General features: G+C 41.1%; 1 protein-coding gene across 6 annotated transcripts in view; it reads left to right on the plus strand.

Annotated features, from left to right (window-relative positions):
- Positions 1–25,466, plus strand: part of PRKAG2 (protein kinase AMP-activated non-catalytic subunit gamma 2) — a 329,489-nt gene that overhangs the window by 202,906 nt on the left and 101,117 nt on the right. The window contains exon 1 of one of the 6 annotated variants that reach the window (XM_077268653.1): positions 5,137–5,633. The exons of the other annotated variants lie outside the window; for them this stretch is intronic. Coding sequence (XP_077124768.1) covers positions 5,540–5,633 — 94 coding nt within the window. The 5' untranslated portion in view covers positions 5,137–5,539. Of the gene's footprint in view, positions 1–5,136; positions 5,634–25,466 lie in introns of those variants that run through there. 6 annotated transcript variants of the gene reach the window in all.

Consider the following 25,466-nt stretch of genomic DNA (forward strand, 5'->3'; position numbering starts at 1 on the left):
AACACCTGAAGAGGAGAAAACCCAGAAAGGAAAAAATAAAGGCCATAGGACCATATGAATCTGTTTTTGGCTATTTAAGCTTTTTTTAACTGTTGATGTATAAAAACAGTCCTCATATGCATGCAAAAACAGATATATTGATGACAATATATATATATATATATATATATATATATATATATATATATATATACAGTACAGACCAAAAGTTTGGACACACCTTCTCATTTAAAGATTTTTCTGTATTTTCATGACTATGAAAATTGTACATTCACACTGAAGGCATCAAAACTATGAATTAACACATGTGGAATTATATACTTAACAAAAAAGTGTGAAACAACTGAAAATATGTCTTATATTCTAGGTTCTTCAAAGTAGCCACCTTTTGCTTTGATGCCTGCTTTGCACACTCTTGGCATTCTCTTGATGAGCTTCAAGAGGTAGTCACCGGGAATGGTTTTCACTTCAAAGGTGTGCTTTGTCAGGTTTAATAAGTGGCAGTCTCTTCTGCTTGTTGGCTGTCCTTAGCAGTGGTTTCCTAGCAGCTATTTTACCATGAAGGCCTGCTGCACAAAGTCTCCTCTTCACAATTGTTGTAGAGATGTGTCTGCTGCTAGAACTCTGTGTGGCATTGACCTGGTCTCTAATCTGAGCTGCTGTTAACCTGCGATTTCTGAGGCTGGTGACTCGGATAAACTTATCCTCAGAAGCAGAGGTGACTCTTCGTCTTCCTTTCCTGGGGCGGTCCTCATGTGAGCCAGTTTCTTTGTAGCGCTTGATGGTTTTTGTCACTGCACTTGGGGACACTTTCAAAGTTTTCCCAATTTTTCAGACTGACTGACCTTCATTTCTTAAAGTAATGATGGCCACTTGTTTTTCTTTACTTAGCTGCTTTTTTCTTGCCATAATACAAATTCTAACAGTCTATTCAGTAGGACTATCAACTGTGTATCCACCAGACTTGTGCTCAACACAATGGTCCCAACCCCATTTAAAAAAGCAAGAAATCGCATGCGCCGGCGCACGATGTCCCGGAAGTATTTCGCTGTGTTCCGGGACATAGTGCGCCGGCGCATGTGCACTAATGCTTTTCGGCTTTGCCCGCAGTTGGGCAAAGCATACTGCGCGTGCGCAAGGCAAGATTGCCTTGCGCAGGCGTGTACTACGGAGGACAGAGCATGAACTTCAATCAAATATTGCAGCCAGCATGCAGCCAGTGGGTAAGGAAAGGGTGAATCAAACACCCGAAAACCCCACCCATATGACCGCAAACCTGCCTCGCCAAATTCAGGTGACAGGTTCCCTTTAAGCTGGATCAAGTGCAGCGCCCCAGAGTCCTGGTCGTTGCAGTACTGTGGCTCCGCCGCTAAGGGGGGCTATGGTACGTCTGATGGCACTGAAGGAGTTCTTCTGACCAGGTATCACATACACCAATACATTTCACAGTCTGGCCTCCAGGGGGAGCTAAGGGTACTATTCATTAGGCCACTCCTCACAGTCTGGTAAAACTGGGGGTTAGGCAGGAAGTTAGGGAGAACGCTGACTGGGTTGGAACCAGGCAACACCTTGTGGCAGAGGGTGTTGTAGGGGAAGATTCGGTAGGGTCCCTGTCAGGGGTGGGATCCTGACAGAGGCCTGGCAATCAGAGAGAAAGCTACGGGACCGTGCCTGCACTTCATAGCGGCGGTGCCCTAAGAAAGGACAAGAAGCGAGATTTATTGTGCTGAGTGAGAAACGAGATCAACGCAACAGGGAGAATACCAGTAGGAGTCGTGCTGTTAGACCGAGGCAACATCCTACTGAGGCGTAAATAACCGGTGGCCGGAACGCCGAGGAAGTACAGGGCTCTAAGCATTACTTCAAACCAACGGCAGGGCAGAGAGCTATAGGCTGGCTGTCTCACCTACATCACCTACGCAGACATAGGGGGCAACTTGTGGAGAGGGGCGACTCTAGGGTCCCGGAAGAGCTCCGAGCCTTCCCGTCATACGGGTGCGTCCTACCATAAGATCTGGGGGACGAGAAGAAGAAGAAGAACATCAGAATCGAGTTGTGAGGGAACACGAGAAACAGACACAACAGTTGTGGGGACTATCCCGTAAGCACAGCAGGGGAGGACCACAACACATAAGCGCTAGAAGGAAGGCACAGATTTCCACCTGCAACGGGAACTCTGGAGGTGCCATCGGACCGGCCGGACTTGCGCAGCCCGGCTAACCGTATTCCGGACTGAGGACCCAGAAGCCTTCAGTAAAGAGGTAAAGAGACAGCAACCTTGTGTCCTCGTTATTAACTGCGACCGGCACTACTCCGCACCACCACCATCCACATCTATTATTTGGGCGCCCCTCAGCAGGGTCACGGACCGGGCCTAGCCACCGTGACAACCCCAGAACAGAGACTCGGAGGCCCGGTACCGGGTACCCCTCGGCCCTGCGGCAGTGGGGGCGCTGCACAAGCCTGTGCAACTTTTTTTGTCTGGCCAAGGAAAGGAAAAAAGACAGCAGATGGATCCGATAATATATATATAAATATATATATATATATATATATATACACTCACCGGCCACTTTATTAGGTACACCTGTCCAACTTCTTGTTAACACTTAATTTCTAATCAGCCAATCACATGGCGGCAACTCAGTGCATTTAGGCATGTAGACATGGTCAAGACAATCTCCTGCAGTTCAAACCGAGCATCAGTATGGGGAAGAAAGGTGATTTGAGTGCCTTTGAACGTGGCATGGTTGTTGGTGCCAGAAGGGCTGGTCTGAGTATTTCAGAAACTGCTGATCTACTGGGATTTTCAGGCACAACCATCTCTAGGGTTTACAGAGAATGGTCAGAAAAAGAAAAAAAATCCAGTGAGCGGCAGTTCTGTGGGCGGAAATGCCTTGTTGATGCCAGAGGTCAGAGGAGAATGGGCAGACTGGTTCGAGCTGATAGAAAGGCAACAGTGACTCAAATCGCCACCCGTTACAACCAAGGTAGGCCTAAGAGCATCTCTGAACGCACAGTGCGTCGAACTTTGAGGCAGATGGGCTACAGCAGCAGAAGACCACACCGGGTACCACTCCTTTCATCTAAGAACAGGAAACTGAGGCTACAATTTGTACAAGCTCATCGAAATTGGACAGTAGAAGATTGGAAAAACGTTGCTTGGTCTGATGAGTCTCGATTTCTGCTGCGACATTCGGATGGTAGGGTCAGAATTTGGCGTAAACAACATGAAAGCATGGATCCATCCTGCCTTGTATGGAGCATCTTTGGGATGTGCAGCCGACAAATCTGCGGCAACTGTGTGATGCCATCATGTCAATATGGACCAAAATCTCTGAGGAATGCTTCCAGCACCTTGTTGAATCTATGCCACGAAGAATTGAGGCAGTTCTGAAGGCAAAAGGGGGTCCAACCCGTTACTAGCATGGTGTACCTAATAAAGTGGCCGGTGAGTGTGTATATATATATATATATATATATATATATATATATATATATATATATATATATATATATATACTGTATATAATATACACTCACCGGCCACTTTATTAGGTACACCATGCTAGTAACGGGTTGGACCCCCTTTTGCCTTCAGAACTGCCTCAATTCTTCGTGGCATAGATTCAACAAGGTGCTGGAAGCATTCCTCAGAGATTTTGGTCCATATTGACATGATGGCATCACACAGTTGCCGCAGATTTGTCGGCTGCACATCCCAAAGATGCTCCATACAAGGCAGGATGGATCCATGCTTTCATGTTGTTTACGCCAAATTCTGACCCTACCATCCGAATGTCGCAGCAGAAATCGAGACTCATCAGACCAAGCAACGTTTTTCCAATCTTCTACTGTCCAATTTCGATGAGCTTGTACAAATTGTAGCCTCAGTTTCCTGTTCTTAGCTGAAAGGAGTGGTACCCGGTGTGGTCTTCTGCTGCTGTAGCCCATCTGCCTCAAAGTTCGACGCACTGTGCGTTCAGAGATGCTCTTAGGCCTACCTTGGTTGTAACGGGTGGCGATTTGAGTCACTGTTGCCTTTCTATCAGCTCGAACCAGTCTGCCCATTCTCCTCTGACCTCTGGCATCAACAAGGCATTTCCGCCCACAGAACTGCCGCTCACTGGATTTTTTTTATTTTTCGGACCATTCTCTGTAAACCCTAGAGATGGTTGTGCGTGAAAATCCCAGTAGATCAGCAGTTTCTGAAATACTCAGACCAGCCCTTCTGGCACCAACAACCATGCCACGTTCAAAGGCACTCAAATCACCTTTCTTCCCCATACTGATGCTTGGTTTGAACTGCAGGAGATTGTCTTGACCATGTCTACATGCCTAAATGCACTAAGTTGCCGCCATGTGATTGGCTGATTAGAAATTAAGTGTTAACAAGAAGTTGGACAGGTGTACCTAATAAAGTGGCCAGTGAGTGTATACGTGTGTGTGTGTGTGTGTGTGTGTGGGAAACAGATGGTTTCCATTTTGCATCCGCTTGTAACAGATCCACCAATTTTTTTTATATTGGATCTGTTACAAAGAGATGACAACTGGACATGTGAATGGAGTCTTAGGAGATAAATGTAAGAGATATAAAAGTGTCCTGGGAAATCCTTTGCCATACTTGACCTATCAGTTAGCAGAGTGGTTACAAGTGGCTGTTTCAAGGTCAAGTAACATTGTGTGCTGAAATCACAATTCTGCCCTTCCGCAATGTTACTGTTTACCCTCCTAAATGAATGAATCGCACCTTGAGCACACAAGAAGCTGCCCCCCCCCCCCAAAAAAAGAGGAAGGAAAAAAAAAGTGGAATGATAGCGCACACCCAGTGCTGTGGGGGTTAATAATCAGGCGAATATGTCGCTGCACAGTGGCATTCTTGTTAAGCCCCAGGTCTTTCGCTTTTTTCTATTTTGAATGATCATGCTGCTGTGACATGTGGATCTGCTGGTGACCGGAGAGCACTTGACATGAACCCGTAACCAGCATATGCTTTCCTGCTTCAGCAGTGGGCACAGCGCACAAGTCAAAATAGCTGCGTGATGTCACATTATAATGAGAATGTGCTCCGGCCAATTGGTGCCAAGAATTGTCTGGACAAGGGTGGATTCCTTTTACAGTCTTTTTAAAGAGACATTATTCACAACCGCACATGACAATCTCATGCCTGACTTTTCCTGATGTGGAATTTCATAAAAGGAGCCTTATCGGTCACTGCTGACCTTCCCCACGCAGGAAGATCTCGTGCGGAATCCGCAGCCTCTTTCACCACTTAAGGAGAAGAATTCAGTGTGTGAGTCGCAGATCTATAGCAGAGCTTGTAATGCAGGCTGCCTGGGAGAGTCTGCTCCATACTTCCTAGGCTCCAAGGTGGCCAGCAATCAACAAGTGGATTTCTACACAATCTTCAGTCTTAGATTTTTTTTCTATAGGGTGTTATTATTTGTAGACTTTATTTTTTTACATCTTTGGCAATTTATTTATTTTTTCCATTTGTTGTGGATATGATCTGCTGAAGAGGAATTACTTACTGCCCCTGATGAAGCGATTTGGCAGTCTCAGAGGTAGCAAGAAAAAAAAGGATCAGGGACGAGGTGCGGAGAGACGTCAATCAGAACCTCATGGACTCCTAGGTATGAAGTGTACACCTTGTTGTGTTAGGGTTTTGCATATACAAAGTTGCCTTGATTTCCCTAATATGCCCTATACCCTCAGGTCTTCTTATATCTACTCACATCTGTCACTGCAAGTAAATGTACTTTCCATACAAAGTGATCTTATACGTATATTAATAATATTTCACTTAAAACAGTTGGCTAAATATAATAATAACAAAAAAGAGGATGAATGCTGACTGTAGAGTTAATGGAGTCATGTTCAAAATATTTATTCAGTTTACATGTTAGATAGATAGATAGATAGATAGATATGGGATAGATGATAGATAGATAGATAGATAGATAGATAGATATTAGATAGATAGATCTATAGAAAAATAGATATTAGATACATAGATAGATATGGAATAGATAGAGAGACAGATAGAGAGATAGATATGGGATAGATATGAGATAGATATGAGGGATAAATAGATAGATATTAGATAGATAGATAGATAGATAGATATGAGATAGATAGATAGATAGATTCCAGAAGAGGCTGCACTCAAAACAATCATGAGGAATACTTGACTTATTCATCCAATGTAAAGAAACATTTCAACCCAAGTAACATGGTAAAATAAAAGTCCTTTTTTTGACTAAACATTTTTTTAGCAGACCCTCAGGCTACAGTGTGGGCGAATATAACATTAGTACAGGCGCTCAACAGGTATGGGGACGCTCTGTCGATTCCAAAAAACATGGAATTGTGCATTATGATGAGATACTGCAATAAGCCCATATATTGTTCTTGCACTGAGGCCCTTTTCCACCTGCAGGCCTGCACCCCAGCTATTGGACTGGTGCTGTTCAATTTAATTGTGTACATAGATACACACAGTGCAGAATTATTAGGCATGTGAGTATTTTGACCTGATGATCATTTTTATGCAGATTTTCCAATTCCGATTCTAAGATAACTCCGATATCTAAGCTCTATGTAGAAACAGTAAGTCTTTTTTTCCCTGCGTGAGTCAACATTAGAACTACAATTCTACATCCTTGCAATGTCCCTGGCAGGGAGGAGCGGAGTAGTTGGATCAGGACATGAGTTGAAGAAGGGGATAAGCCTTACAGGAAAAAAATACCTCCTGTTTCTACATAGAGCTTAGTAGGATTCAGCTACTCAGTGTTTAATCACGCGATGTGATAGACCAAATGGAAAGAAGAAGAATTATATGGGTAGAAAGGCAAAATGAGCAATTGTAAGTACACAGTGCCATATCATTTGATGATTATATATTAGGGGGATAGGAGGCGGCATGCTTCTGTATTTATAAATTACCAATTACACCTTATTTATGATAATACAGTGATAATATCAAACATTGCAACATAAATCATCTCAACCAGTAGCCATCATTGCCTTCATGGCCAGCGGTCAGTGGACGTCCTATAATGCCGTGTTTTTATACTGGAGCAGAATAGTTGCCTCTGAGCGGATCATGGAGTTCAGTGTTGGAGACATTCGGACACCCAGAGGCGAAAGCAGAACTTTAGACAAAGTTAGTGTGGAAAACCTACAAAACTCTGCAAAAGGAGGAAACAATATCACGGCTTTCATTTTGAAAGGGCACCATAAGAAATGATGAGATAATTAATTATTCCCCAAAATCTTTTCTGACCTTTATGGAAATAACACAAAGGATTTCCGGTCATATGATATTGCTTTCGTATACGTCATTTATATCATCATCCGGCTCCAGCAGTTATTCACTATGACGGCAGCCATATGTAAAAAATGAATGGAGCGGCAATGTGCCAATGTCGGGTGCTGCACATCAGCTCCTATTCCAGAGAAAAATAGGTTATTATCGAAAGATTAATAATAATATCATATGACTGGAGAACATCTTTAACCCCCTTCCCAACTGGGCAATTTTGGATTCCTTATTTTCCCTCACCTTCTTCCGAGAGGCATAACTTTTTTCCATCAACAGCTGTCTGAGGGCTTGTTTATTTGTAGGATGATTTATAACTTTGAAAAACATCATCCATTTTACCATACATTGTACTGGAAAATGGGGAAAAAATTCTAAGAACATTGAAATTACAAAAAAAACCAGAATTCCGCTTTTTTTTTTAATAAGCATAGACAACTTCAAGCAGGCAACACTCCATAGAATAATTGATATAATGCCTTTTGACTTTTATATTTAAGCTTTCATTAGGAACATGTCACGGGGGATGGGAGCGAGAGGGGGGTGGATGGGAGCCAGCAATCATGCTATTTAAATGCTGAAATGCTGCTGTCAGTGATTCACACCAGCATTTAAATGGCTAAACAGCAGTGAATGGAGCTCAGCTCTGGCCTCTGCTGCTACATGAAGATGTCAGCTATATATTACAGCTGGAATGTGCTGGGTATGATGCGGGCTAAGCTCCTGAGCCTGCTGCATGCTCAAGGACCCAATATATTATGCACCAGTACATAATGTGTCAAGAAGGGTTTAATGGGGTTGTCTGGTCATCTTGAGTGGGTCATCACCAGCCTCCCTGGTGATTTAGGACAGTGGACAAGTAACGCTAGCTTCTCTGTTGGTATAGGGTGGTGGAGGTGTTGATGCCTGCTGCCAGATGATTATGGTTGGTGGAGGGGTTATCACCCGCTTACATGGTGGTAGTAAATGGTTTTATTCATACATAATGTCCTGTGGTGTACATTCCTCTCTAGACTATATACATTATTCTGGACTGTCCAAATATGATTTAATAGGTCCATAGTTGTCTCTGCGTCTGAGGAGAAAGAATGTTCTACCTGATTATTAAAGAGGTTGTCCACTACTTTCACATTGATGACCTGATTCAAGATAGCTCATCAATGTCTGATCGGTCAGGGTTCGGCACCCCCACTGATCAGCTATTATCGGTGTTGGTCGCCTGCCAGGAATATTCACTTGCGGAGCTGGCCATCTTCTGATCGTGGCCGAGGCTTGGTATTACACATCCGCCTCCTATTCAAAACAATAAGAGGCGGATGTGCAGTACTCAGCTGCGGACACTATCAGAAGATGGCCAGCTCCACAAGTGAGTACTTCTGTCCGGCAGCCGACACAGATAACAGCTGATCGGTGGAGGTGCGGGGTGTCGGACCCCGACTGGTTAGATATTGTAGACCTAACCTAAGGATAGGTCATCAGTGTTAAGTAGTGAACAACCTCTGGAGGAGGAAATGGTCTGGAGGTTCTTGTGCGGCTGGGCTTCTTTCTCTTTGTAGCCACAGACAGAACAGCTCCCCGCCATATTCCACAGAATCCTCCTGTATGAATAATAATGGAGAGGAAAGGAGCTGTCATGATGGCCATCAGCATGTGTTGGCTTCCACCATATTTTTCTATTGAAAGCAATACAACTGCTGCCGGTATTTTGACAGGACTGTGGAATGAAGACACACTGCTGTCCCCCATTCTCACAATCGCTCCCTCAGTCACTTGTAAAGCAAGGAATTTTAGTTATTAGTACTGATGGCACTGATGTAAATGCAGATACTATACAGACTCTAACGTACTAGGCTGCTTTCACACATCAGTTTATTGCCGTTAGGCACAATCCGGCGAATTTTGAAAAAAAAACGGATTAGGCAAAAGCTACCGCCGGATCCGTTTTTTTCTTATAGACTTGTATTAGCGACGGATTGCAACGGATGGCCTCACTTTTCATCAGTCGAAAATTTGTTTTCTGGCGGCCGGAGAAAATGGACATAGTAACATTTTTGTGTCCGTCGAAAAAACGGACAGCGACGTACGGCTTTTGCTATAATGGAAGCCTATGGCGCAAGATCCGTCATATGATGGAATCCGGTGACGGATTCTCTTTTTTTACACTGAGCATGCTCCGATTTTTGCATTTTCCATTCTGGGGTCTCTCTCTTCCCCAGAATCCAAAATAGCCGGCAGATCCACATACTCGGATCCGGCGAAAAAACTGATCCGTTGCATGAGTTTTTCACAATTTGTGACGGATCCGTTTTTTCAAAAATTCGCCGGATTGAGCCTGACGGCAAAAAACTGATGTGTGAAAGTAGCTTAAGGGATGTGAATACCAAGTTCTTTTATTATTTTCAAAAATATGCACTGCAAGTTGCTTTTTTTAGTAGTAAAATAGTAGTAATAAAATAATAAACATTTTTAAAAAAGCCTAATTACAACCTGCCAACCCATCTAAAGTCTTAGTCCAAATGTAATTGAGCTAATTCCATCATGTTGTATATTAAAATAATCATGTGGATTTTTTTAAAAAGTTTTATTCCCTGGAAAACTCCTTTAATACACAATACTCAATGGACCATTGACCAAAATGCCCAGATTCAGCTGATTTAAGCACAGCCATATGTTGAACCCAAATCTCAATATATCAAAGCTTCATTCATCAATCTGGTAATGGTGAAAGAGCAAATATAATTATATTCTAAGATTCATGGTAACCAGAAGGAAAGACAGAAATTAAACTGTTCTCGAAGAATAAAAAAAAGACCAATAGGGTCTTATCTGGGATTAAAGAGGAGCAGAGGCAGAGAAAATCCTCACAACCTCTGTGTTAACGTGTGGATCTGGAGCAGCCTATATCTGTCCAATAGTATATCATATAGAAGCTAGAGAAAAAGTGGAGATAAATCCGCTCTGCCACTGGAATAAAGCGCAGAAGGAGAACGTAGAAATGCGGTTTTTATTTACCAACGCGTTTCGAGGCACAACTGCTTCTTCCCCCAGATGAAGCAGTTGTGCTTCGAAACGCGTTGATAGATAAAAAACGCATTTGAATCTCTACGTTCTCCTTCTGAGCTTTATACCATTGGCAGCACGGATTTATCTCCACTTTTTCTCCAGCTTCTACTCGAAGAATAATGGGAGACGTTATTTTATATACATACATACTACATGTTTAATCTCATGGAACAGAGCACATATTTAAAACAATAAAATAGTGGCCGTGGCCTTTCTAAACATTCAGTCCCCCACCTGCCGGAGGAATGTAATTTAGCCATCAAAGAACGAGCTGTTTTATACTCCGAGCTTTGATCTTGACTTTTTCAAATGACTATTTTTATTCTAAACCTCTAAGGTATAATCTTTTGGAATATTGTATTTTCTGTTAAATGCACAACAAAGGCAAAGCGCACACAGGAGCCGCTGTAACGCAGTGAGCCTCACGCAGCCAGGTGTATAGTAAATACATGAGGGGTGTATACAAAACTGGCTTATTATAAAAAATAAATAAATAAATAAAACAAAAAACAATTGTTAGTATATTCACAAATGAAATCTTCCATACATGGATGTTTAAAAAAGTCGAATGCCTGTATTATGAACTCACATTACCAGCAGATCCAAATGTATTCTTTAGGTTCAGGCATAGCCTCATATGCCCTATATGGAAACTTTGAGCTTATAAAGGAGGTTTTTCGCATATACGTACACTATATGTAGCTCTCATATGTACAGTAGCTGGTTTAGCCTCTGTGGGAGTATAGACCTCTGTTGACAAGAGTTAAATTTCTGGTACAAGTCAATGTGCTCCATGCAAAGCTCCATTTTAGTAGCAATAATAAAGGTGGCGGGGGGGGGGGGTGATATAAAGGGAGTTTATAAAGGAGGCCTAAAATTGTGATTATCTTGTCTCTTAGCGATCCATAATCTGTGAAAAAAAATCAATTAATTTAATCTACAAATGCTGTAAATTACAAGCAGCTAATGGGCTTGAAAGAGGGGTTATGGGAAAGGTCATCAATGCAATGCAATATGAAGCAATGAAAGTGTTTAGTAGCTCTAGACAGGGTGCAGAAATCATTTTGGAGCACAGTCACTTATACAATATAGGCTGTAATGGCTATTTCTTACTACGTTTCCTCAACGTTACATCTTGGAAGCCTCTTTAAATACATCATTAAAGGACTGAAGAAATAGCTAATTCCTAAAACAGAGTCATTAAAGAAGCACTCCTCCTCCCATCAACATTGTTATTCTCTTAAGATATTGCATTCATCATATTATATAGCACTGTGCACTTACAATTGCTCATTTTGACTTTCTACCGAGTTAATATTTCTCTTTTCCATTAGGTCTGTGACATCACGTGAGACTAGCTTCTAATCTTTATGTAGAAGCAGAAAGTCTCTTATATCTGCATGAGTCATTCCTGTTTACAACTCCTGGCCCAGCTGCTCCACTCCTCCCCCTGTCAGGGACTTTTACAGTGATGACTCATGCAGGGAAAAGAGAGCAATTGTAAGTGCACAGTGCTATATAATATGATGATTGCAAACTATTATTAATATATATTATTAACAAATTTTATGGAAGTCCTTCGTTAGTGAGAATATCATAATCAAGCTTGGGTAATACAGTGATAAAGACTATAGGAGTTACCCTATATACATAGCGTGATCTCTGTTGATAGGTATTTAACTTTATTTTCAAGTTTTGAATGACAGGTGACTATGCAGTCAGCTGCAGTGATTCCTGGCCATTTTTGGGTGGCTGTTGTAATGCATCATGCCTATTTAGCCAATAGATTAAATGTCACGCATTGGTAACACCCACAATGGCATGTTTTGTGGCTGCCAAGTGTTACCACAAAAGAATCTTTCATGTCTCAGAATACATATTTAATTTATGTGACGTGACGAGAAAAGAGTTCAAGTAAATATTTTTCTTACAGAATATTGCAACATTCCAGCATTTTTGTCTTTGTTTAAATTTGGTAATATTTGTGTTACTATATTATTGTTAGTTTACTATACTAAGTTTGTATATTTACTATATTATTATATTACTAAATTATATTATTTGTAGAATTAATATATTATTGTTATATTACTAAATGATATTATTTGTATAATTACTATATTATTGTTATATTACTAAATGATATTATTTGTATAATTACTATATTATTGTAATATTACTATGCTATATTTTTTGTATAATGACTATATTATAATCATTGATATATTACTATAATATAATGTATATATATTATTTGTATAATTTCTATACAATTCATAGTAATGATGTGACATGTGCTTTTGGAAAGTGGATCGCCTTCCCATAGCAACCAGTTAGAATGTTCTATTTATTTTTTACTATAATTACTATACAATTCATAGTAATGATGTGACATGTGCTTTTGGAAAGTGGATCCGTTTCCTGTAGCAACCAGTTAGAATGTTCTATTTATTTTTTAAACACCTTTAGTTAAACAAGTGCTGGAATCTGATTGGTTAGGAGTCGGAGGACAGCAGCAGTTGCTTCCTGCCTCGTTAGACTCCCGCTGAGCAGTTACATTCCGTGTACTGTACATTAATCCTGCACTCAGGCATTACATTACTAGAACACTGTCCTGATCAAAGCTGACAAGCTGTGTATACCTTTGCTGGTGCACTCAGTGCTAAGTTTGTATTGACCAATAGTCACTATAGTAACATTTAGCACAACTACAGGCTAAAAATAGACTGCCTTTAGCACAAGAAATCACAGAGAACATGTTGTAGGAGGCGTCTTTGTAAAGGACCTTCGGTTATAAGGGCAGCTCACTCTGATTATTTACAGTAGATATAAAGAGCGATTTATGTAACAGGTTAACCCCTTTACCCCCAAGGGTGGTTTGCACGTTAATGACCGGGCCAATTTTTACAATTCTAACCACTGTCCCTTTATGAGGTTATAACTCTGGAACGCTTCAACAGATCCTGATGATTCTGACATTGTTTTCTCGTGACATATTGTACTTCATGATAGTGGTAAAATTTCTTTGATATTACCTGCGTTTATTTGTGAAAAAAAAAAAAGAAATTTGACGAAAATTTAGAAAATTTTGCTATTTTCCAACTTTGAATTTTTATGCCCTTAAATCACAGAGATATGTCACACAAAATACTTAATAAATAACATTTCCCACATGTCTACTTTACATCAGCACAACTGTGGAACAAAATTTTTTTTTTGTTAGGGAGTTATAAGGGTTAAAAGTTGACCAGCAATTTCTCGTTTTTACAACACCATTTTTTTTAGGGACCACATCACATTTGAAGTCATTTTGAGGGGTCTATATGATAGAAAATAACCAAGTGTGATGCCATTCTAAAAACTGCACCTTTCAAGGTGCTTAAAACCACATTCAAGAAGTTTATTAACCCTTCAGGTGTTTCACAGGAATTTTTAGAATGTTTAAAAAAAAATTAACATTTAACTTTTTTTCACAAAAAATTTACTTCAGCTCCAATTTGTCTTATTCTACCAAGGGTAACAGGAGAAAATGGACCCCAAAAGTTGTTGTACAATTTGTCCTGAGTACGCCGATACCCCATATGTGGGGGTAAACCACTGTTTGGGTGCATGGCAGAGCTTGGAAGAGAAGGAGCGCCATTTGACTTTTCAATGCAAAATTGGCTGGAATTGATATGGGACGCCATGTTGCGTTTGGCTAGCCCCTGATGTGCCTAAACATTGAAACCCCCCACAAGTGACACCATTTTGGAAAGTAGACCCCCTAAGGAACTTATCTAGATGTGTGGTGAGCACTTTGATCCTCCAAGTACTTCACAGAAGTTTATAATGCAGAGCCGTAAAAATAAAAAATCATATCTTTTCACAAAAATGATCTTTTCGCCCCAAATTTTTTATTTTCCCAAGGGTAAGAGAAGAAATTTGATGCCAAAAGTTGTTGTGCAATTTGTCCCGAGTATGCCAATACCCCATATGTGGGGGTAAACCACTGTTTGGGTGCATGGCAGAGCTCGGAAGGGAAGGAGCGCCGTTTGACTTTTCAATGCAAAATTGACTGGAATTGAGATGGGACGCCATGTTGTGTTTGGACAGCCCCTAATGTGCCTAAATATTGAAACCTCCCCCCAAGTGACACCATTTTGCAAAGTAGACCCCCTAAGGAACTTATCTAGATGTGTTGCGAGAGCTTTGAACCCCCAAGTGTTTCACTACAGTTTATAACGCAGAGCCGTGAAAATAAAAAATCATTTTTTCCCACAAAAAGGGTTTTTTAGCACCCCAAATTTTTATTTTCCCAAGGGTAACAAGCGAAATTGGACCCCAAAAGTAGTTGTCCAATTTGTCCTGAGTACGCTGATACCCCATATGTTGGGGTAAACCCCTGTTTGGGCGCACGGGAGAGCTCGGAAGGGAAGGAGCACTGTTTTACTTTTTCAACACAGAATTGGCTGGAATTCAGATCGGACACCATGTCGTGTTTGGAGAGCCCCTGATGTGCCTGAACAGTGGGTTAGGGATTCAGTTAGAATTGGGGGTTTCCAAACACACCCCTAACCCTAATCCCAACTCTAACCATAACCCTAACCACACCCTTAACTCCATCACACCCCTAACTCCTACACATCCCTAACCCTAATCCCAACCCTAACCACACCCCTAACCCTGACACACCCCTATCCCTAATCCCAACTGTAAATGTAATCCAAACCCTAAATTTAGCCCAAACCCTAACCCTAACTTTAGCCCTAACCCTAACTGTAGCCCTAACCCCAACCCTAACCCCAACCCTAATCCAACCCTAACCCTAGCCTTAACCCTAACGGGAAAATGGAAACATATACATTTTTTTAATTTTATTATTTTTCCCTTACTAAGGGGGTGATGAAGGGGGGTTTGATTTACTTTTATAGAGGTTTTTTTTAGTGCAGTTTTATGATTGGCAGCTGTTACATACCAAAAGACGCTTTTTATTGCAAAAAATAGTTTTTGCATCTCCACATTTTAGGAGTTATAATATTTCCATACTTTGGTCCGCAGAGTCATGTGAGATCTTTTTTTGCGGGACGAGTTGACGTTTTTATTGGTACTATTTTTGGGCATGTGACATTTTTTGATCGCTTTTTATTCCGATTTTTGTGAGGCAGAATGACCAAAAACCAGCTATTCAGGAATTACTTTTGGGGAGGGAGCGTTTATACCGTTCCGCATTTGGTAAAATGGATAAAGCAGTTTTATTCTTCGGGTCAGTACGATTACAGCGATACCTCATTTATATCATTTTTTTATGTTTGGCGCTTTTATACGATAAAAACTTTTATATAAAAAATAATTATTTTTGCATCGCTTTATTCTGAGGACTATAACTTTTTTATTTTTTAGCTGATGATGCTGTATGGCGGCTCGTTTTTTGCGGGACAAGATGATGTTTTCAGCGGTACCATGGTTATATATATCTGTCTTTTTGATCGCATGTTATTCCACTTTTTGGTTTGCGGTATGATAATAAAGCGTTTTTTGCCTTGGTTTTTTTTTTACGGTGTTCACTGAAGGGGTTAACTAGTGGGACAGTTTTATAGGTCGGGTCGTTATGAATGCGGCGATACTAAATATGTGTTCTTTTATTGTTTTTTATTATTATTTAGATAAAGAAATGTATTTATGGGAACAATATATATTTTTTTCTTTTTTTAGGAATTTTTTTTTTTACACATCTGAATATATATTTTTTTTACACTATAACATTGCCCCAGGGGGGGCATCATGTTATAGGGTCAGATCACAGCACTGTGTCAGATCAGCGATCTGACAGGCAGGGCTGCAGGCTTACCAGCGCCTGCTCTGAGCAGGCGCTGGTAAGCCACCTCCCTGCAGGACCCGGAAGCAGCCCCGCAGCCATTTTGGATCCGAGGCCTGCAGGGAGAAGGAGGTAGGAGACCCTCGGAGCAACGCGAGCACATCGCGTTGCTCCGAGGGTCTCAGGGAAGCACGCAGGGAGTCCCCTCCCTGCGCGATGCCTCCCTATGCCGCCGGAACGCTGCGATCATGTTTGATTGGGGTGTTCCGGGGGTTAATGTGCCAGGAGCGGTTCGTGACCGCTCCTGGCACATAGTGCCGGATGTCAGCTGCGATAGTCAGCTGACACCCGGCCGCGATCGGCCGCTCTCCCTTCGTGAGCGCGCACAATTGGATGTGTTTAAAAATAATGTTCCTGTGCTGAGATAATCTTATAAATGTGCCCCTGCTGTGAACCGTGTAATGGTGGTGTCTGACTGTGCAACGTTTTTATATGCAAATTTTGAGCTGCGTGTCACAATATCAGCAAAGTCTGAGATCTCAGAAATCTCATGCATGCACCTTGTTGTTTTTTTTTGTTTCCTGACTGTTTTGTCAAAGAGTTTTTGAAAAATGCAGCTTTTACTTCTTTCAGCATTTTTGCAGCATTTTTCACCCTTTGAAAGCAATGGGGTAGTGCAAAAGAATTTTGCTGCATTTTGGTGCCAAAACCTGATGATGTTGAATTAGTTTTTTTTTTATGCACTAAACTTTCAGTATGCACAAGAGACAAATGTACCCTGACAAAAATGCAGTAAAAAACACACTTAACAAAACACAGCAAAAACTAAGCAAAACCTGCTTTCTGTAAGCTGCTTAAAATTTGCATCATAAAAACGCTGCAAAAACACAACATGTGAACACAGCCTAAAGGTGAAATGTCTATACATATTAAATTATAGTATTGTATATTCCTCTGGGATCTTGGAAACCATCTTTACAGTAGGATCCATGTAACACTTCTACTCTATGGATCTGATTTTTTAAGTTTCCCTTTTGCTCACAAAAATAATATTTTCTTAAGAACTTCAGATAAAACATAACAGGAGTAGATGGTACGAGCCATCAAGAGTTAAACAATTGCATATTATTGTCTCGGAGCATAATTAGCCTCAATCTAATAATATATTTGGCAAAACGAGAACAAAATCCTCTCTGGATGGCCATAATTATGTAATCACTTTCCTGCTCGCCGACTACATGTCAGTATCTAGGGAGAGGCACTTCTTCCATACAGAGCTGGAATTGGAAAGCAGATAATCAGCAGAACGGATTACGTTTTCAATAATTACATTGTAGCTCTCTCCCTCCACAGATTCAGAGCAGTGATTAAATGGAACATGTCTGATGGGGAAATCATTTATTTTAACACCTGGGTCTTGTGCACCAGTTTTAATAGTAATCTAATAACATGGGGACCTGTTGTGGATTACAGTCATCCAGTGATATACTACTTCTTCATTAGATGATTTACTACTTTTTCATTAGCTGCAGGGAGTTCTCATATTAAACATGTCATTAATCAATCATAATTGCATGTTCATTTTTGCCTGCGACAATTAAGTTCAAGGAGTAACTCCGCAGCAATAGAAGTAGTAGATTCTGGGCCAATGCCACTTGTTTGTGTAGTGGCGTAACGGAAACTAGAACAATGTTATCAGCACACTAAATAATAAAGAAATAAAGGAGTGCACATGTGATCAGAACATAAAAATCGGAACCATTACATAAGGTGAAAAAAATATCTGACCAGATGCTGTCACCTGGTTTGGATTTTTCCAGTTGTGTAGCAAGACTTTTCTTCAACTGGGGCAAACACTCAATATTCTGCCCTGCTACCCTGTATCTTACTAAATTGGCACAGTGGCATGATGTTGCCCCCCACAGACTGAGGACGTGGGCGTCTAGTGAGCGCTGCTGTCCAGTGGGAGCGGCCATCTAGTGGGCATGGCCTCGCGCAATACACTGCTGACAACTCCTTATAGTCTGCAGAACTGAATAAAACATAGTTTTTATTTTCTCATTGCCATTGCAAAGATATTAACTTGTAAAGTGTTGATTCTAAGTTATGCTAAGAACAAGGAAGCGTTGGCAGAGATTCTTATTTGGCAGCGTGTACGTTTTCCGCTGCATGATGTTGACCAATTATAAGCAGGAGACTTCATACAGAGGAAAAAAAGAAGACGTCCTCCGAGAAGGTGAGAACATGCTTTCTAAAGTGAGACATGTAATGACGCAGCCCTGCTCTCGTCTGTGATCTCACTGCTGACGGAGAAATGTGTCATTACAAACACCTCTTTCAGCTTTCATCTCAGTAGAGTCAATGTGAGGGGATGTGGAGTAGAGCAGAGCTTTTTGTCATTACAAACACCACTTGTAGCGTTTATCTCAGGGCAGTCAGCTATGCTCTACTACCCTTCCCCCCACACCGACTGCAGTGAGAAAAAAGCTACAAGAGGCATTAGTAATGACAAATAGCTCTGCTCTACTCCACTTCCCCCCACCCTGACTGCCCTGAGATGATAGCTGTAAACAGTGTTTGTGATGATGACACATAGCTCTGCTCTACTCTTCATAGTAAATGCCAGCAGTGACATCTTAGAGGACAGCAGAGCGGACCATCGGCTTCACCACTCCTACACTTGTCTGGGGCATGTTCTTTTTTCTCTGCATAACGCCTTCTGCATGTGATTGGTCAATATCATGTAGGGGGGAAAATACATGCACCCAGAGACAAATCTCTGCTCACACCCCCTTATATTACCATATATAAGAATCTAAACTCTTCAAGCTAATATCTCCACAACAGAGGCGACAACTTAAAAAATAACAACATTGTATTCAGCTCTGCAGCCATTATCCCTTGATGTGGACAGTTTAAAATGCTAATACTGAGGAAAGGTCCACTTTAAAGGGTGTTTTCCATGCTGGCAAGTGAAAGGTTTGCTAATCATGGGTGTCTGCCCACAGAACCAGACACTGTGCAAACAATTGCAGCTCAGCTTCATTGAAATAAGACCTGCAGTCCCTGTGCGGTGCCTGGATGAGTGTTGTGCTGTGAACAGGCAACATTGGCTTTATTTTAACCATTATTGGGGGTCTCAGTAGTCAGACTCCCATGAACAGTCACAGCATATACTAGTAACTACCGGTACTGTAGTTGCCTTCATGAAAATTCAGGCATAAAGCAGCATCATGGATTTTAGGATGCCACTTTTGGATTCATTACAAAATCCACTTTGTTACTTTTCCAAAAACAGAATTAAAAAATAATGATCTTGTTATTTTTTTCAGCTCTAAAAGTATATTACTGCTAATGGAAATCAATAAAAAGAAATTAGATTGCCAATTATCGCTGGCAGGCTTGGTCTGCTTTCAGAACAGCCATTTTATGTAATATAGAACAACCAAGAACATAACTCATTTTGCTTTTACTGCTGTCCTGAAGTGACAACTGGTTTTGCACGGAAAGCATCTTAGTTATTCTTTCCATTTACATATCATAAATAATTATTCTTTCTCTCTAAGATATCATGAGTAAGAACAAGATAGGAACCTGTTGCCTGATACAATGCCAGAAACTCAGTATTAAATATTTGAAGCCCAGCTCCAACTAACGTGTCATTGTTTGTGACCTGGAATGACGTCGCTGTCAGACGTTCACAGCTTGTGTACTGAGATACGTAGAGGCCATAACTATTTTACTCCAGAAAAGTGGCTTAAAATGCTTTGAAAACGTGCTTATTTTTTGCAATGTGTTGCGCCAAAAATTGTGACTATTGGCGTTTTCATGCCAGTTTGATTTAGCTCCGCTAAATTGGGCAGAGCTGTTAGGAGCCAGGGTGGGACAGGGTGTGGATACACCCGCCATTAAATTTATTAACGTGTTGGGGTTTCTCGCTCCAGAAATGTTACTCCAGTCACGAAGATGTACAGATTTCATTAAGTGGTGTGGGCCTATTAATTCAGCACTTCATACCCCAGTGCCCTCTTCATTAAGATGGTTATGCGCAACAACATTCTTAATGAATCGGCTCCTTAATTCTTATCATGAATTAATCTGGAGGCTTAAATTTATAGCGGTCAAAATATTACATTACTTCATCTAGCCTAGCCCAATTGGGCCCTATCAGTAGCCCAATAATTGTTGGGGAGCTGTATCAAGAACAAGGTAAAACTTGGCTATGTTGCAAAAAAAAGTTGTCAAAAAAGGTTGTGTTTCCATGGTCCAGGATTCCATGGAGAATCCTGACCCAGCTGCTCCACTCCTCCCCAGCCAGGGACGTTTGCAGTGACTTATGACTCATACTGGGAAAATTGACCTCCTGTTTTTGTTCTGCCTAGAGCTTATAAAGATTCATAGACCTAATGGAAAAGAGAACAGCCGATCTGCTGTTGATAACCTATACTGTAGATGGGTCATCAAATACTTACGCCCAGACAGCCTCTTTAACATTATACCTAAAGTTGTTTCCTATAAAGTATGACATCTCTGAATTTGTCTTACATTTTTTTCCATTCCGTCACAGATTTATCTGATATGCAAAGCAATTTTCCATCTCAGCTCGTTCATTCTCTCATTACTCCTATATAAGATTTTTCCTCATGATGCCTCACAATAGCCACTGATGTATTTCCGCTGCCTACCTAAGTCCTTCAATCCCCTGGAGTGTTTAAAAGCCAGTTGTGGATTGTGAAGAGATCTCCACATCACTGCTCGACCCTCCATCCAGAGCTCCTCGTCTTGAACAATTCCTTTGTTTGTTTAGTCTTAAAACAAAAATTCTGAATTTATAGAACATGTCCAGGACTGAATGAAAGTTTCATAAATTATTGTTTCTATTATTATTGATGGTCCCAATATTTTAGATTAGGAGTAGGAAAACGAAAAATGGCCACCACAAGAAAACTGAACTATGCATGTAAAATTTATGGTAAATTGGTTTCTATTTCTTAAAAAACGGTTCTAAAATGTATATCCAGTATCACTACCCCTTTTATTACGTATCACATACTGTATGTATATTACAAATGATGGAGCTGAAAAGTAAACTAAAGTCCTTCTGTCCAAGCAAGTGCATTATCTAAAAGGAGTAGGAAAAGTCCGAGTGTGCGAGAAACAAATATTATTATGTTTAGGAGTGGGACCATGTAAAAACTATCCTGCCCAGACATGTAAACTTTAGGCCCGATACATCAAGATCGGTCTTGTACACGACAGTCTTGATGGGGAGGAGCCTTGGATTCAAACACTACTGATTCATGAAGAATCGGGAGTGTCGGACTAAAGGCATACATATCATCACAAATCCAACTAGAGTTCTTGCTGGAGTAAGATTTGTGGCATTGACAATGCCGCCGCTCATCACGAATTTGTAGTGTGTCGCAGGAGTAAAGCAATGGGCAAGTTACTCGTTTCCTATGTCCCGTCACATTACATGACAGTGGGGGTCCTGGCTGGGTAGGGGGACACAACCATTTCAAAATGAACGTTTTACTGAACTAACTTGGGGTGGGCTATATACAGGAGATAGCAAGCACAGATCTTGATGAACGTTTCACAATATGCAACATTTCCCTCACAGTTTCAATCCCTCTTTCTTTTCTCTCTCTTCCCTGCTCCTCACTAATACGCCACAGCTCAGTGCTATAGTTCAGTTTGCAAGAGTCTTTTACTCGACCCACCTTTCCGCATCTTCTTACCGCTCTAAGGTGCCTGTATGGCCAGTACTTATCCTGCCCTAGACACTCTTTTTGTCTCACATATTCTGTCCCATTAAGGTCCATTACCTCTGTGAGACTGTAATAATAGGTGTCCTCTCACAGGACCCATCTCTGGAAAATCACTCTGTCTCGGTCCTTCCTGCTCCAGATCTCACAATCTCTTCCTTTTGGTCTCCCCTCACCCAAGAATGCGACACTGCTCACATAGGGACTAGTGATGAGCGAATATACTCGTTACTCGAGATTTCCCGAGCATGCTCGGGTGTCCTCCGAGTATTTTTTAGTGCTCTTTCTGTGTGGAATGTGAATATGCACATGATCACTTTAAATTCTTGATAAATTAAGACAAATTTTGTGTCTTATATATTGTGGTGGGTTTTTTTTTAAATTTTTTTTTACTGGAGGTGTTGTTGTCCTGCTCTGAAGGACCGTAGCTTCCCCAACATAGACTGTCCAGGTCCACAGTCTCTTTAGGTGCTCCAGGAAGACTCCACTGACAGGAGCTTCCAACACAGACCGTCCAGAACCAAGGTCTCACTGTGCGCTATTCAGGACGTCCATCCCCACCTGGGACCGTCCAACACACAGGCCACTCAGTGCCAAAGCCCCACCATGTGCTATTCAGGGAGATAGGACTCACAATACATAGGCTTTTCCGGGACCTTGCATACGGACCATACAGATCAAAACACTCTCTCCCCTGTGACCAAACCCTGGTCACATAATGTAGCTTGTAACCACACCCACAGGTGAGGTATGGATCACATGGGCTGGTCACGTGATCCTGACATCACTGCAGGGCCTCAAACACCCGCACTTCCCGTAGGAAAAAGGGGTACAGTGAGCACCCTCACCCAGTGATGAGGTATGTGGGTAGCCAGACCCTCCCATCTCTCATAGCTACCCGCAACCCGGACCCAGATGCACTAAACGACATCTTAGTGCTCATGTGCACCAAAGACAAAATACTCTGGGTTGCATTATAGGGAGCAGCTCCCCATATCAAGTGGGGCTTACAGCGCAGAAGACCTCCTCCTCTGCGACACATACCGGCCATTCACCACAATGCCTGACACTGTCTCACTATCCCCATTGCGCCTCCTTGCGTGTCCTGGGTAGCACATACAGCGCCCCCTAGCTGTAACAGGGGTCACTGCATCACATAGGTTATATACATATTGCATTATTGAAATGTACCAATGGCAGCCAACATAATATCTAATGATTTAATTGCAGTCAATGGACTAATAGTGCATACAAAAAGAAAAAACAAAGCAATGCCAACTCATCAGCTGTGAGTCCAGTATGCCTGGAACCACAATCTAAATAGTGTAATAAATGCGATAAAAATAAATTCCTCACTTTAATTTGTCATTTAAAAGTTCTTCAAGAATAAATTAAAGGAGACCAAAAAAAATACAAAGCGTTTCACATGTTATTTGGTGTTCTTTGTTAAAGCTTGCTTTGTTTGTTTTTCTGTCATTTATCCTTGGATGAACTTGTAAATGACAAAATAAAATGGAAAAATGTTTAGAATTGAGAGTCCTCAGTGGTTGATACCTTTTAATGGCTAACTGTAATGATGGTAACAAATTGCAAGCTTTCGAGACTACACAGGTCTCTTCATCAGGCAGAGACTAAAAGAAATTCTGAAAATTCACATATTTATGCACAACATAGCGCAGAAAAAAAAAAAAGGAAAAACCATGGATAAGACAGGTGACATGAAGCAGAATTACCATGAGTGATAAACAGTTATGTCTATAAATATTGGACCAGTTCTTAGATAAGGAATGTTTTATTCCTTAGATTTGCTTAGATAAGGACAATAACTGGCCCAATATGAACTGGCCCAATATTTATGGACATAACTGTTATCACTCATGGTAATTCTGCTTCATGTCACCTGTCTTATCCATGTTTTTTTTTTCTGTGCTATGTTGTGCATAAATATGTGATTCTTCAGAATTTCTTTTAGTCTTTGCCTGATGAAGAGACCTGTGTAGTCTCGAAAGCTTGCAATTTGTTACCATCTTTTCAGTTAGCCATTAAAAGGTATCAACCACTGAGGACTCTCAATTCTAAACATTTTTCTATCTACTGGCTAACACGGTACCAAGATATATATATTTCCTGTATCAAAATAAAATGGAGAATTTTGTCCAGGAGCTGGAGCACCATTTATTTTTTCTTATGAGAATAATAGTTCATTTTCTAAGAATTGGGCTTTGTATAGAGACGCCTTTCTGTATGTGGTATAATGTCTGCTGAATTTGGCAGCACCACAGGCAGCGCACTAAAGCTGTTTATGTCTTCGGACATTTTCTGGAGCCAGGAGTAGGCTGGCCATGTGGTGTGAAGGTTGGTGGAGAAGCTCACAAGGTAGGACACACCTCACCGCCAGTCTATTTACTACACACATAGTACCCGTTATGCCCGTTACAGGGCATGGGGCCAGCGATTTCTACAAATCACCATACACACAGCACATGACATGAAATTACTAGCTTCCCTGTTCCTGTCTGACGTTGATTTTTTCCTGGCTCTGGGACAGCCCTGCTAGTGATGTTAGAGACGCTGGCTCAGTCTGTTCATGCTCACTTACCATATGTGGTGTCAAAAGCGAGTCGGGTGCAAACAGTGTATCAAGAGAAATACTTATGGATAATATGGTGAGCATACAAGAATGAAGAGAGTAGGATAAGATGTACAAGTATGCAGTGTCGGACTGGGGTGGCAAAGGCCCGCCAGTAACATTGATTCTTCAGACCCATTGTCCAGCTACATGTAAAAATACCCTAGTACCCAAATTAACATTCGCTTCTACGTAATCTTAAGATGGCTAGCTTGTTTAATTAATTATTAAATTATACCTTTTTCTGCAAATTGTGAATCAAGTGTAATCGCATTACTCATCAGCACTCCTTCACAGGGGCCCACCAGAGGATTCTCCGGTTCCCCTATGGGCCAGTCCAAGCTTGCAGTATGCATTTTACAGATAGAATACAATGAGAAAACTATGTGCAGTATTACTCAAAAGTGGCACATTTTATACCCTATTTTATTCTCGCTGCTCCCCTGACTATTCCGCTATTTTCTTTTTTTTAAATCCACCAAATGGTTCCAGAGATATTGAGCCTTTCTATTTAGGGCAAATTTGTATAGCCTTCACCAATTCGGTGGAGCTTACATGATTCTCTGTTATTACATTGTGGGCACCGCCCTCTTGGAAAAGATCATAAAAAGTTGCACAGAGTAAAAAGGCTCATATCACTGGAAACGTATGGCGGATTTTAAAAAAAGAATAAGGTGGAATACTCTGGGGAGCAAGAATAAAATTATAACAAAAACTTTCCACTATGTACCAGGTGACAGGGACTCCTTTTCCTGATAATAATAATACTAATAATATTTCTTCTAAAAGTACAGTGGCATCAAAAGGAGACAAAACATGTGTAGTTACATTTTTATAGATATTTGTGAGTTGTATTCATATCACCTTTGCAGTGTAGGTTTATCATTTTTG

Source organism: Ranitomeya variabilis, chromosome 6, assembly GCF_051348905.1.
Source record: "Ranitomeya variabilis isolate aRanVar5 chromosome 6, aRanVar5.hap1, whole genome shotgun sequence".
Lineage (NCBI taxonomy): Eukaryota > Metazoa > Chordata > Amphibia > Anura > Dendrobatidae > Ranitomeya > Ranitomeya variabilis.